The sequence below is a fragment of the Peromyscus californicus genome, unplaced genomic scaffold (assembly GCF_007827085.1).
Source record: "Peromyscus californicus insignis strain IS unplaced genomic scaffold, ASM782708v3 Scaffold_13__1_contigs__length_99412109, whole genome shotgun sequence".
Lineage (NCBI taxonomy): Eukaryota > Metazoa > Chordata > Mammalia > Rodentia > Cricetidae > Peromyscus > Peromyscus californicus.
Window position 1 is genome coordinate 2,068,658 of NW_026294424.1, and position 15,071 is coordinate 2,083,728.

Here is a 15,071-nt window from a genome sequence, read left to right on the forward strand (position 1 = left end):
AAGTTTTAATCTCTCCTAATTCAAGTTTTAATTTTATAAATTTTAGTTATTTATTTTTCAGTAATTTTCATCAATTTCATGTTTTAAAATTAAAGACAATTTTATTATTATTATTATTTATTTTTGTGTGTAATGTGTATATGTGTGGGTGCATGTGCCTTGGTGTGTGTGTGTGTGTGTGTGTGTGTGTGTGTGTGTGTGTGTGTGTCAGAGGACAGTTTTGTGGAGTTCTCTCCTTCCACCTTTATATGGTTATATATTGAATTCAATATATATATATATATTGAACTTAGGTAGCCAGGTTTCAACAAATACCTTTACTTGCTGAGCCATCTCACCTGCCCTAATTTGATTTTCATTCAGTATTTTTCCAGCAGATCTTTTAGGATTCCATCTCACTGAACTTTGTTTTTTCTTGGGATTTTTGTTTGCTGCCTGTGATTGTCTGCATGGGCACAGTTGTCTATTTCGGTTGTGTATACCTTTCCCCTTCCCTTTGGTCCACATTGCTTAAGTTTTTAATTTTGTAAACTGTTGAATATGAAGTTTGCCCCTACTAGGGAAAAGGAGCATTTTTTTTAAAGTATATAAACTGTAATTTTGTAGCCCCGCTGAAGTACTCTGCACCTACCACATCTAAGTGAACTGAGCATCTACACTGGTTATTGTAAAGTGAGAAGGTGCACAAGGTTTTCTTCTGTACATAGCTTTTCAAACCACGGACATTAGTAGACACCCATCAAAGCTTTCACATCTGGGCGTGTTTGACAGTTGTAGGGGCGATAGAGAATTGGCCCAGATTGGATGGGAAACTCTTCCCTTTATTGGCTCCTCACACATTTGACTTATCTGTCGATTGTACTGTTTTCAGCTGTACTTGATTCTTATAAAAACTTGGTTCTTGTGGAGGCAGAGCCAGGCGGATCTCTGTGAGTTTGAGGCTAGCCTGGTCTACATGGTGAGTTCCAGGCCAACTAGGCCTACGTAGTGAAACACTATCTCAAAACAAAACAGAAGTAATCCTTTTATTTATTTTTTGACAATTTCATACTTATATACAATGTGTTTTGATTATGTCCACCTCAACTCCCCTTCTTCTCTTCCCAGACACCTCCTAAGACAGTCCATTCCCCTTCCCTTCTTCTCCTTTTATTTATTTTTGTATCCCCATTGAGTCCAGTTAGTGTTGCTTATTGGAATGCTGACTGTGATGCTTGTTCTTCTATAGCCACAGTGAGTTCATGTATGCAGTGTCCATGTCCTACCACAGCACTTCTCATCCAGCTCTTACATTCTTCTCATTCCCTTTTATGATATTCCCATGTGCCTTGAGGGAGGAGAAACTTGATAGAGCTACCCCATCTAGGGCTGAGCACTTCCATTTTATAAAGATAGTTACTAAGTTAGTATCAGGTAGTAATTTAAGAATAGTCCTGTGATATGAAAAGAATTTTAATTGCCAGTGGGGAGGCTGTGCTTCCTAGTATAGATCATCAGTTTGCTTCTGCTACTTGACTAGTAAAGATGGAGCTGCTTAATCTTTATGCTCTTCCTGTTGGCATAAAAAGAATGTGGTCCCATACTAGTTTTTTTATTATATTATCTTAAAAATAAGCTTTATTCATTTCCTAAGACTTGACACATTTCTAGAATAGGGCAGAAAACTCGGTCTAGAGAACTGTCCATTTGTGTTTTTTTCAGATACGTACAGGAAGCAAGTTGACAGGATCAGCTGTTAGCCCTTCTTTGCTGTTTTCAGTGCTAGTTTTAGTTTGGGTTGTAGATTCTTCATGGTTCTTCTTTTGATTATAACATAGGCTTTGGAGGCTGGGCCCCTCCTAAAGAGAATGAGAAGTATCTGCTTCAAATTGTGTGCAAGGTGTGTTTACAAGTGTGTAACTGTTTCATACATGGGCACACTTCATGTCTGCTAGGCAAAGAGTATGCTGGGGTTGGGGGTAGCATGGAAGGCTTGTTTATAAATGTGTAACTGCTTCATGTTGTGCACTTCATGCTTGCTGGGCAGACACTCCATGAATTTCCAGATCCAAAAAAAGTAGTTTCTGAAAGCCAGAATCTTAGGATTTCAGATATCCTTACCTTTGTTCTCTTCTGTTTCTTTTCCTTCTCTTCTTCCTTCTCCTCCATTTCCATTTATTTATATTTCAAAAGTATATTTATTTATGTATGTGTATATGTTTGTATAGGCATGCATGTGGAGGTGAGAGGACAACTTGAGAGAGTCAGCTCCCTCCCTCCACCATGTGGGGCCTGGGGATTGAACTCAGGTCATAAGGCTTGGTGGCAAGTGCCTTTACCTACTGAGCCATCTCTCCATCCATTCATTCATCTATCTATTCTTTGTGTGAAAGTCCCATAGATACCAAGTTAAATAATTATGGGAATAAAATTGCAAGTAATAAAAGCCTTTGAGCATGTGTTAACAAAAGCATGTTCTTTGTAGTGAGAAAGGACCAGTTAAAACACAGTTAGACTGGACCATGTACTGCAGAAATATCCTATGAGATGGAAGAGAGTGGCTGTGTGATTCACTGGAAAGTGGAAGTTGGCATACCCAGGAGTGAAACCCAGGCCTCCTGGAAGAGTTTGGAAAATACTGAGGGGAAAAACCTTGGGCTGTTGTCTTTGTGTTGCCAGTATTAGCACGGGACCTGGCAGTGGTAGCCCGTGATACATGTGGGGTGGTAAATGGTGAGTTAGAATCCTGGATGACAGTCTTAAACTCATACTAGTAAAACAGTGTAACCAGAGGGGTTTTCTCCACAATGCTACTATGTTGTTATTTCCTAAACCTCTCTTTTCAGAGTTTATTTTCCGTATTTGAATTTAGGAAATCATTAGTTCAACACAGTTTTGATCACCTGCTAAGGTGTAAGTATTCTGCTAAGTAGGACATGGAGTGTGTCACAGTTTCTGCTGAAAGTCTTGCAGCCTTGTTTGTGATGAAACCTACACCAGAAGCCCGAAGTAGTCTGAAAGGATGTCATAGGCTCAGTGTGCTAAAGATGTAATTGCCTATGTGCTGGCAGAGATGATGGTCTGGAGGAGTAATGGAGGCAGGAGGCTAGACTCCCACTGCTGGTGGCAGTAGCATTTCAACAGTACTCATACTGTTTGAAACCTTTCTAAGAATAATTATCTTTTCTCTTTTATGAATCACTTTTCTTTTACAGTTTTAATTCATTTGTGCGACTAAAACTTCCCCTAACTAGAGTGCTAATTTTAAAAATAATTTATTTATTTTTATTTTATGAGCATTGACTGGTGTATGTCTGTGTGAGGGTGTAGGATCTCCTGGAAGTAGAGTTACAGGCAGTTGTAAACTGCTATGTGGGTGCTGGGAATTGAGTCCTGGGTCCTCTAGAAGAGCATCCAGTGCTCTTAATCTCTGAGCTATCTCTGTAACTCCTAGAGTGCTACTTTTTAACAATGTTAAATGTTTTCTACTAATATCCTCTTATTTTGCCCCTTGAAGTCCTTGTGGCTGGTGATGCCTGTTCCTATTAAAGTGAGGCCACTTTGACTAACTATGCTTTAACTGCTTTAATTAACGAATGATAAGTAGCTCTCATCCAAGAAGCAGCTTTCAGAGCATCAGGGCATACTTTGGCACAGAACTTGATTTTTTCAGTCCCTGGATTAGTTTGGTTCCAGGTGGTGACTATTTTGTTACCTGTGTGCCAGGTAGATCACACTTGGTGATGATGGCCTTGTGTATCCCTGCCAAAGCTAGATGAACATGTGGCATTGAACATAGGGGTTGTGCCTCTGCAGCATTGTGTACCTATTTCTTTTTCTTTCTTTCTTTTTTCTTTTCTTTTTTTTTTTTTTTTTTTTTTGGTTTTTTGAGACAGGGTTTCTCTGTGTAGCTTTGGAGCCTATCCTAAACTCACTTTGTAGACCAAGCTGGCCTTGAACTCACAGAAATCCGCCTGCCTTTGCCTTCCAAGTGCTGGGATTAAAGGCGTGCACCACCATGCTTGGCCTATTTTGTAACTATTTTAATTGAACCCTTTTTCCTGGTTGGTTACCCTGGTCATCTAACTTCTTTACATTGTCAGTGAACTTCATTTGCTCTTGCTGTCCCATACAGTCTGACCTTGTCGTTGAACCATCCACAAATACACTGAGCTGTAGTGTAATTTGACCTGTTGGAATTTAGTCCTGTGAAGCATGATTTCTGTTGTCTTCATGGAAGAGGGGCTTGTAAACTTTTGAAAAGGTAATAAGTCTTTAGCTCAGCATCGTCATTTGCAGGAGTGAGTCAAAGTCAGTGTCCAGTAAAACTTTGAGGCAGTGTGAATGTCCCGTATTCTCACAGTAATCATGAGATGGATGTAGTATTTGGGCCTTGAAGTGTGGCTTAGTGTGACAGACTGACTGATCTTTTTGTTGTTTTTGACTATCCCAGTCCAGGCTGGCCTCAAACTCTAGATTCTCCTAACTAGCCTCCAGGACACTACATTTCTAATATATTCTACCATACTCAGCCCAAGAAACTATTTTAACCTGGGTAGTGCAGTGGCACTCTAGAGCTGTATGGTATGATGGTGCTGATGGGAAGGAGGCAAAACATTTGCATGTTGTGTTTAATATGTGATATAATGATACGCTAAGCTTTCAGGTTCTCACATTGTGTGTTCTTAGTTAAGAAACTCTTTTTTAATACTTACAAAAAGTATATAAGGTAAAGGAGCAAGAAGAAGTACTATGGTGCTAGTAGGCATCTCCCAAAGCAAGTGTACTGTCACAGTAGCCAGGGTCCCAAAGCTGTCTCCTCCTTGCTGCTCTGTGAATGGCTACACTGGAACACAAGAGAGTCTAGGAACAGTTCAGTTGTCTGTATTAGCATGCCATAAAGATACTGTGGGCTGGGAGGTGAGTGTTTGCCATGCAAACAGGAGAACTTTTCAAGACAGGGTTTCTCTGTGTAACAGCCCAGGCTGGCTGTGAACTCACAGAGATCCACCTGCCTCTCCCTCCTGAGTGTTGGGACTAAAGGCATGTGCCACCATGCTCAGCAAGATATTTAATTTTTAGATATTAAAAAAATCTAAAAGTTTTTATTACATGTTTGTGTGTGTGTGTGTGTGTGTGTGTGTGTGTGTGTGTGTGTGAGTGTACACATATGCATGTGTGCCACAATGCATGTGGAGGTCAGAGACAACTTGTAGGAGTCAATTCTCTTCATTTACCATGTGGGTTTCAGGGGTAGAATTTAGATCTGGCTTGGATGGCAAGTGCCTTTAGCTGCTTAGCCATCTCACTGGCCCTAAAGATATTTAATGAGACAAATGTAGCTGGCATTTGTGGCTGTAATTGTTTCTTTAAGTGGATTCACATTTTGGCTGGAATAATTTTACTTCTGCCTAAAGGACTTTTCATATTTCCTGTAGGGCAGGTTTGTTGGGAATAAGTTCCTTCCGTTTTCACATGTCTGAAAAAGTCTATTTCACCTTGGCTGTGAAAGATAGCTCTGTAAGTATGGAGTACTAGGTTGATGGGTGCTTTGGTGTTTTAAGTCTTGCCCCATTACCTGCTCACTTACACTATTTTCTACCAGAACAGGATGCTATGTACCTTTGCACACTTAATGTTTCTGTTTTACTCTGGCTGCTTTAGGATTTTTCTGTTGGTTACAGATGTATTTTATTGTGCTGAGTCATTCTCTTCATGTTTCATGTGCTTGGAGTTGCTTGAATGTCTTGCTCATTTAATTTCTATCAGTTTTGAAATTTAATTATTCAAATTCATAAGTGTGTGTATATTTGTGTGTGTGTGCATGTACATGTAAGTTTTTAGTCTATGTAAGTGAATTTATTTTTCTTCTCATTTTTGTCTCCTATTTTGAATAGTTGTCAGACATTGTAAATTTTATCTTCTTAGGTCCTGGTGTTTTTGAATTCCTATAAATATCCTTGGACTTTGTTCTGAAACCACAGTAAAGTTAACTGAAAGCAGTTTGGTTTTTTTGGGGTCTGTTAAGATTTGTTTGGGGACAGACATGGTTGCTGGTGCCAGGTTAGGAGATGGAGACTGGAAGATCAGTTCAAGGCCAGGCCATCCTGATCTACATGAGATCCTGTTTCAAGACATGACCCCTGCCCCCCGGAAAACAAAAAACAAAAACAAAAACAAAAAACAACAAAAGATTTGTTAGTCAGGGCCAGATCAGTATTTAGACCATGGCTAATTCTTCCCAAATACAAAGACCAGACTTGCTGAGTTTGTGAGTTTCCTGGCCTGGCTGGAGGTACTGCTTGCTGCTGCTGAGGATCAGGTACTGACTCATCATCCTTTACAGGGATTCATCCTGTGCTGTGGGGGCCTCTGTGTCCATCAGAGCTGACAGAGTAACTATCTGCATGCACCAAGAAGGAAATACCATTCAGCATGACTCAGTAGCCAGTGTTGGTTCAAACATCTAGAGTCTGACACTGGACAGGTTATTGTAGGCATATTTAAGTACAGTACAATTTGGAGAAAAGGATTTGATGTGGTCTCAGTCATACAGATACCATAGAGGTCATTTAGACCATTAGCCACCCCCAGTCCTGGTTGTGGGAGCTTGGGGAGTCAGGTATGTCCTGGCCCTACAGATAGCACAGGGGTTACCGAGACAGGGGGCAGAGGGGGAAGTGTCAAAGGACCCTTCCACAGGGGTCACATATCAGATGTTATGATTCATAATGGTAGCAAAATTACAGTTATGAAGTAGCAGTGAAATAATTTTATGAATGGGGGGGGGGTCACAGCTTTAGAATGGTTGAAAACCGCTGACCTAGGCTGTTAGCCACCTCCATTTCATCAGCAAACAGGTTATACATTTTTCCCTTTGAAAAGACAACCCTGTGTGTTTAACATTCCTGGTTTCTCTAATGCTTATCTGTGAGCAGAAGGACCTCTGTGCTCCCAGAGCTGTCCTCGGATATTCCTTACTTAGGCACACCCATGGATACTCTGCTAAATACTCCAGGACAGACCATTGCAAGTCTTTGATGTTTCTTTGTGCAGACCTTTCTCCAACTCTCTGTGAGTTCAAGCTGCCTGGATTCTCTTACTCTCCTTCAGCTGTTTCAAGGCCCTTCAGTCTTGGCTGGTTTTCACTGAGTAACTTATCAGCTTGCTTCAAGTGGGCTAGGATTGATTGTGTTTATTGGTGATCTGTCTGATATCTTGCCTGGGAACCAAACATTTATTAAATGATTTATGGAAAATGTTTTAATTTTGAGAGACAGCTGGAAAATATCAGCTGATGAAAAGTGTAGAAGATCTTCGCTTTAACTTCATTACCTTTCATAGTTTAATAAAGGCAGTATATTAGTGAGGATTTTTGAAAGTAGCAAAACAGTAACACATATTGGTCTAATGGCTTAGTTGTAGAATGGATTTAGAATTGTTTTCTATATATTTATTGTATAAATTTTATTGACACCTGGGAAACTCAGGCATACATCATTGTAAGGAATGTCCACCTTTCACTGAAAATCCTGCTCTGAGTTATGCTTGGTAGCTGAAGTTCATGAACATACTAGGCTCATCAATGCTGCTTTCCCTGTTTTCATTTCCTAGCAGGCTTCATAGCTAGACTCTGCATTAAAAAGCCCAAACCCAAAAGATGAACAAAGAAACCCATTACTGGACATATTGAAAGTGTGTTTAGGGGAATGGTATTAAGAAAGAATGTCACTGAGTCAGAAGTCCAGCTAGGAGAGGCCACAGCAGGTCTGACAGCATAGCCTGTGGTTGTAAGACAGGTCTGCTTCACCTCCAGTTTTATGAATCCCTGATTACCATCCTCAGTTTTAGCCATACTAAATACATAATAATGACCTGTGAATTTAAATTTAAAGATTGTTTTTTACCAACGTTTTGATGACACTGTTTAACTGTTGTTTCCATTGTATTTAAGTGCGGACTAGTGATTTGCTGTAAACATTTTACTAGTCTAGTCTCTTGAGATAAGAATTGATCATTAGTGTCATTGGGCACAAGCAGAGATCACCCTTGTTTTCATTCCAGATGATACCAAATTTTTAAATTTACAGTGTTACTCAGTTTAAAATGCCAAATACTCTTGCATTGTTCCAAGTTACCAGATACATTTTAAAAGGAAGAACACCTTCCTTTTAAAAAATCATCCTCACTGAGTAGTGGTGGCTCACACCAGTAATCCCAGCACTTGGGAGGCAGAGGCCAGGGGATCTCTGAGTTGAGGCCAGCCTGGTCTACAGAGTGAGTTTCAGGACAGCCAGGACTACACAGAGAAACCCTGTCTAGAAAAACCTAAATAAATAAATAATAAATATATAAAGATAAAAGTCATCTCACAGCTTTGTGTCTATATGTGACTCATTCCTTTCTTTTTCATTTCTGTAGGTTCTGCCAGAGACTGACATTTGGCCTCAATGTGAAATGAAAGTTGGAAAGTGCATCTCCATGTGTGTTGCTATCATGGTGTTGATTCACTGGTCATGCCTGAAGAGGGAAATTGTGTTGTAGAGAGCTGACTGCTGTGCGGTCACTGCCTATCCTCCATGTCCAGCTCCTCTCCTTTCTGCTGGAGTGAAATCCTCTCCGGATACCAACAGAACGTCCTCTGTAGAAAATGCTTTGTGTTTTAAGAATGTCAGCAACCTAAGTTCATGCACCCTGTCTGTACCGTTGTTGTGGATGGTTTGCCATCTGAAAGCGCCTCAAGTTCTTATCCAGGCTTCGTGTCTGTTTCTGACATGTCTCTGCTTCATGCATTGGGCCCAGTGCAAACCTGGCTGGGACAAGAGCTCGAGAAATGTGGCATTGATGCCATGATTTATTCGCGGTATATCCTCAGTCTTCTTCTGCATGACAGCTATGACTACGACCTTCAGGAACAGGTATTGATGTGTGTTAAGTGCTTTGTGACATTTGATGGCTGTGTCTGTGTCTAGTTACATTCTATTTTTGTGGTAAAATACTGTAACAGAAGTTTAAGGGAGAAAGTTTATTTGGCTCAGAAATCCAGATTATGGTTCATAATGGCAGGGTAGTCACAGTTGCAGGAGCTAAAGAGAACTGGTCTCATTATATCCAGTCAAGACCAGAGTGCAGTGAATACATGCATGCTTGTGCTCTGCTTGCCCTCCATTCTTTACAGTCCAGGATACTCTGCTCTGGGAATGATGCCACCCATAATTAAGATGGCTCTTCCCACATCAACTCAATCATGACAATCCCTCACACATTCTCAGAGGTGCCTTAATCTAGACAGTCCCTCACAGGTGTGCCTTTAGGCCTGCCTCTTAGGTATCAAGTACTAACTTGATATTTGTATATACTTTTATTAATTTGTGAGGTGGAGGGGCACATGTACCACAGCATTCATGTGGAGATCAGATGGCAACTTGGAGGAGTTGATTCTCTTCTACCTTGAAGGTTCCAGGCATTGAACTCAGGTTGTCAGGTTTAACAGCAGGCACCTTTACCTGTTGAACCATCTTACCAACCCTGTATGTGTATGTTCTTTTTCTGTCTGCATGTGTGCTTGGACACCAGATCTCATTACAGATGGTTGTGAGCAAGCCACCATGTGGTTGCTGGGAATTGAACTCAGGACCTCTGGAAGAACAGCCAGTGCTCTTAACCTCTGAGCCATCTCTCTAGCCCCCTTTTTTTTTGGTTTTTTGAGACAGGGTTTCTCTGTGTAGTTTTGGTGCCTGTCCTGGAACTTGCTCTGTAGACCAGGCTGGCCTCGAACTCACAGAGATCTGCCTGGCTCTGCCTCCCGAGTGCTGGGATTAAAGGCATGCGCCAGCACAGCTCAGTGTATGTGTACATTCTTAAGAATTAATTTTTTTTTATTTTATGCGTGTGTTTTGCTATTGTGGATGGATGTGCACCATGTGTGTGCCCAGTGCCTATGGAGGTAAAAAACTTAGATCCCCAGTTGTAAGCCACCATGTGGATACTGGGAACCAAGCCTGGATTCTTGCCAAGAACAGCAAGTGCTCTTAACTGCTGTCCAGTCCCATAGGTGTACATTCTTAAGACTTCAAGTTCTCCAAGTCAGAAATAATCATTGTGTAGTATGAGGAATTTTTGAAAACTCCTATCAGTAACAAGATTGTAGTAGAATATCACTGTCTGGTGCAGTTATTAACTTCATAGACTTTCCTTGTTGCTTACATTCTGACATGGACTTTGTGTCTCATCTGCATTGGGAATACATTTATGACCTGCCACCTCTGGACACCACTACCCTGAATGTTGGTTTCTACTGTTAGGAAAGTTAGTCACATGTCTATTCTATTTCCTTCTGTTCCAAGATAAATACTGTATATATCTGAAAAAAATGATATTAATCACAGTGCACAAGACAAATCAGTACCCTTAAAAGTCCTGTCAAGCTCGTTACTTTACCAGATGTCACTGTGTGTCACTTCTAAGTCTGTCATCACACATTTTATTTGATGTGGGTGTGAGGTTAAAGTCAGAAAGCAGTCAAATGTTGGTTCTCAAAAAAAAAAAAAAAAATGAGTCCACCAATCCAGTCTTACTCTCCAAGAATGGCTGCCAGTCTGCCTCAGAAGGATGGTCTTCCCAAACACAAAAGTGGGCTCTAGGTAACCCTGTATGTAAACTTTACATACAATCTTGTAGTTTTTAAAAAATTCTTATTCCAAAGAAAGTGGTATTTTGTGAGAAATTTTGTTTTAAATCATTGTTACTAACATAGATAGCAGGAACAGACTTTTATTGACAAGAATTTGGCTTTGCCCTTCCAAACCCACGAAGAGAAAAAAAAAAAAAAGCCCTAGAGTCCAGTCAATAACACAGACTTTCTCTGAAGCTCCTAATATTCCAGACATTACTTGCCTAGGGCCTGTTTTCTTGTAGCTGGTGTTGGCATCCTTGGACTGGGTACGTCTGTACTTTTCTGGCTTCTAGGTTGCTGCTGCCCTGGCTGGGAACTAGGTCAAATAAAGTTTGTCTTGTGTTTTTTTTTTGTTTGTTTATTTTTATCTTTTGTTTTACTTTGAATCTGAACTGATGTTCCTGACCCAGTCTTCTGAGTGTTGGGGACACATATGCAAACATATCCAGCTCAAGTAAGGTTCTGAAGGGATTGAAAACCTCATAATCACCAGGCAGTGGTAGTGCATGCCTTCAATCCTACACTTGGGAGGCAAAGACAGGTGGATTTCTGTGAGTTCAAGGCCATCCTGGTCTACAAAGCAAGTTCCAGGACACAGAGAAACCCTGTCTCAAAAAAATCCAAAAAAGAAAAGAAAAACGAAAAGAAAAAAAAAGGCTCATAATTAGCAGATGTATTATTTTGGGATCAGCCTTTTAATTTATCGCCGTCTTTCTAGAGAGGCACGTAAGATGTTCTCTCTGCAAAAAAAAAAAAAAAAAAAAGGAAGAATGGTCTTTACAGAAATGAGGCAGTTTCTCATAGCTACTTCAATTCATGGGGGATGGGTTGTTTTCAGTAAGACTTTAACTTCTCATTTCTTAGAGTTGTTTATTAGGAGTCTCAATCTAGAAGATTTAATCAACAGCAATGTATTTCCTAAGGCAAGGTATTTATTTACCAAGTGCTATGTGATATACAGAGTAAAATGTAGATGTAGTCAAAGAAGAGTGTATATACACGTGATTCTGACAGACATGGTCAAGTGTTCTCTGGTTTCTTACTCATTGCAATAGTGAGTCTCCACCCAAATTTGATCCTCCTTCTAGGTTCTGGTTTATTGCTTATAGACACAACAGATAAAAGCTGGGGAAAGTACACTATGTCTAGAGTTATGAGGAAGATTTATGTGCAAATAGACAGCCCTAAAGTACTATTTGGGGGGGGGGCATTGTGTGTGTGCATGTTCAAATGTGTGTGAGTACAAACAGAGGCTTGTGACATCAGATTATCTTCCTCAACTACTCTCCACTTTATTTATTGTGACAGTGCTATATTGAACCTGGATTATGCCAATTCCAGCTAATCTGGTGAGCTTGCCTCTGGGATTCTCTTGTCTGTCTCCCAAGTGCTAAGATTATAGTTGGCTGCGATGCCTGGCCAGCTTCTTACAGGTTGTGGAAATCCAAGCTCTGGTCCTCACACTTGTACAGCAAGTGCTTTGTCATCGAGCATCTCTCCAGTCACCAATAATACTATTCTACTTAGCCCTGGTAAGGCAAAGGATACCTTGGCTTGTGTGTGTGGTGGTGATGGTGGTGGTGGGGGGGACGAAGGTCAAATAAAAAAAAGTCTTGTTTTTGTTAAATTTATTTTCATCATGTTTTATTTATGTGTATGGAGACACGTTTGTGCAGGTGCCCTTGGAGACATTTTAGATTCCCCTGAGCTAGAGATACAGGCAGTTTGTGAGCCACACAATGTAGGTGATGGGAACCAAATTGGGATCCTCTTTGAGAGCAGCCAGTGCTCTTAACCCCTATCCTGCAGTTGTCAACCACCTGTGAAGGTGACAGAAACCAATGTGTATTTCAAATTAAAACTATCCATGAGGCTGGAGAGATGGGTCAGTGGTTAAGAGCACCCCTTGCTCTTCCAGAGGACCCAGGGTCAATTCCCAGCACCCACATGAGTTTACAACTGTCTGTAACTCCAGTTCTAGGGGATCTGACACCTTCACACCAATGCACGTAAAATAAACTTAAATTATTTTAAAAAGTCAAAACTAACCATCAGGTGTAGAATTACTTTGTAGGAGCATGTAATTTTAATGAAAAATGTTAAAAAAGGAGAAATGTTTGTGAGGAATGTGCAAGTCAGAACAGCATCAGTACTAATGCTGATGGCATGAGCTTGGGTCCACATTCTTCCCAGGACACCAGAAGGACTTATTTTTCTTTTTGAGATGTGGTTTTATGTAGCCTAGGCTGACCTTGAGCTCACTGTAAAACCAAGGATGACCTTGAACTTCTGGTTCTCCTGTTTCTACCTTACAAGTCCTAGGATTACAATTGTGCACCACCATGCCCAGTTTGTATTATGCTAGTAATTGAACCCAGGATTTCCTGCATGCTAGGCAAATACTCAACCAACTGAATCACATGTAGCTCCTTTGTTTACATTTAAAAAAATTATTTTTAATCGTGTGTGTGTGTGTGTGTGTGTGTTTGTGTGTGTGTGTGTGTGTGTGTGTGTGTGTGTGTGTGTGTGTGTGTTTGCATCATGAGTATGGATGCCTGAAGAGGTTAGAGACATCAGATCCTCTGGAATTGGAGTTATATGTGGTTGTGAGCCACCTGATGTGGGTGCTAGGAATAGAACCCATGTCCTTTGGAAGAGCAGTAATGGGCTTTTAATCTCATTGAACCATTTCTCCAGCCAGTTTACATTTTTTTGAATGTGTTAAAATATTTTTGTGCTGGGCGGTGGTGACTCACGCCTTTGATCCCAGCACTCCTTTAATCCCAGTAAGCCTTTAATCCCAGCACTCGGGAGGCAGAGCCAGGTCGATCTCTGTGAGTTCGAGGCTAGCATGGTCTACAGAGCGAGATCCAGGACAGGCACCAAAACTACACAGAGAAACCCTGTCTCAAAAAACAAAACAAAATTGTGGAAAAAATAAATCTTTGATGATAAATACTGCATTTTTAAGATTCAATTTCTATTTTCTACTTAGATATTATAGCATAATACATGCCTAACACAGTATTGGGCACAGAGACAACTAAGGATGGGTCCCTAAAAGGCATTTGACAGTTTGCATAGCAACAAAACACTGGGTTAGGCAGAGTTTAGAGACAAGGACACCAGGGGCCCATGCATGGGCTGGGGAATGTTATAAGTGATGGAGCTGTGAGCTGAGAGCAAGCAAGGTTAGGTTCGGAAGAACCTGCCGTGCTGTGGATTTGTAGTTTAATAATAAAGACAAGAAACCAACATTCTGTCAGCCAGCAGTGCAGAGCTACATGGTAGTGGGGATGCAAACTTCAGGCTTCTGAAGTCAGGGAGCCACTGAGGAGACACCCACCGTTAGGGGAAGATGTAGAGGGTAGAAGCCGGTCTAGCTGCCGTGAAAACCCATTTGTTTGTTTGGAGTTTCCTGTTTCTGCTAGCTGCAGGTATTAGTTCTAAGCAGTGGGTTAGTGGATTATCTAGAAGAGGTTAGTGGATTATCTTAGATTCTGCCATAGTTTCCATTCATAAATGCCCAAAAGTCCAGCCTGAACTGGCTTGAGGGGAAGTCACCCAGCTGCACGTCCAGAAGTAGGGCTGGCCCTTGCTTGGTTTGAGTCCACGATTCGATGTCCCTGGGGCTTCTTTGCTTCTTTGGCTGCCTCCTCCTTTCAACTTGGGTTTTTTTGTTTGTTCGGTTTGTTTTTTTGAGACAGGGTTTCTATGTGTAGTTTTGGTGCCTGTCCTGGATCTCGCTCTGTAGACCAGGCTGGCCTCGAACTCACAGAGATCCACCTGGTTCACCTTCCCGAGTGCTGGGATTAAAGGTGTGCGCCACCGCCACCCGGCTTAACTTGGTTTTGACCTAGCTCCTTGTAGGGGCAGAGGGTGCCTCTCTTGAGCAGATCCTTGAAGGTAAGCCCTGCTACTTTGCTTTCAGCCACTGAGGGCCTGAAGTGGGGCAAAGGTGTGAAGAGGCAGGAACTATTTCAAGAATGGGGGTCAGTGGGATGTGCTTTTGAGGGTATATCTTGTCCCTGGCTGCTGCTCCATTGCCCTTATTCTTCTTCCTATTCTGCTTCCCAGAGTAGGAGGTAAGAAGCTTCCCATTGCTATGCTCTTCTACCATGTTTTCTACCTTGACACATAGTGTAAAAACAGTGAAACCAGTTGGGCAGTGGTGGCACACAACTTTAATCCCAGCACTAAGGCAGAACTGAATTTGAGGTCAGCCTGGCTTACAGAGCAAGTTCCAGGACAGCCAGGGCCACACACACAGAAACGCTGTCTTGAAAGACAAACAAACAAAACAATGAAACCAGCCTACTATGCTCGGAAATCTCTCAGTGAGCCAAAATAATCTTTCACCCTTTCAGGTTTTTCCTCAGGGGTGTGTGTGTGTGTGTGTGTGTGTGTGTGTGTGTGT

At 41.3% G+C, this 15,071-nt stretch overlaps 1 protein-coding gene across 3 annotated transcripts in view; it reads left to right on the forward strand.

Annotated features, from left to right (window-relative positions):
• LOC128109054 (TBC1 domain family member 14) overlaps window positions 1-15,071 on the forward strand; it is a 178,050-nt gene that overhangs the window by 13,338 nt on the left and 149,641 nt on the right. For all 3 annotated transcript variants that reach the window (XM_052736088.1, XM_052736090.1, XM_052736089.1), the window contains exon 2: window positions 8,401-8,897. In XM_052736088.1, the coding sequence (XP_052592048.1) occupies window positions 8,667-8,897 (231 nt within the window). In that variant the 5' untranslated portion in view covers window positions 8,401-8,666. The remainder of the gene's footprint in view (window positions 1-8,400; window positions 8,898-15,071) is intronic.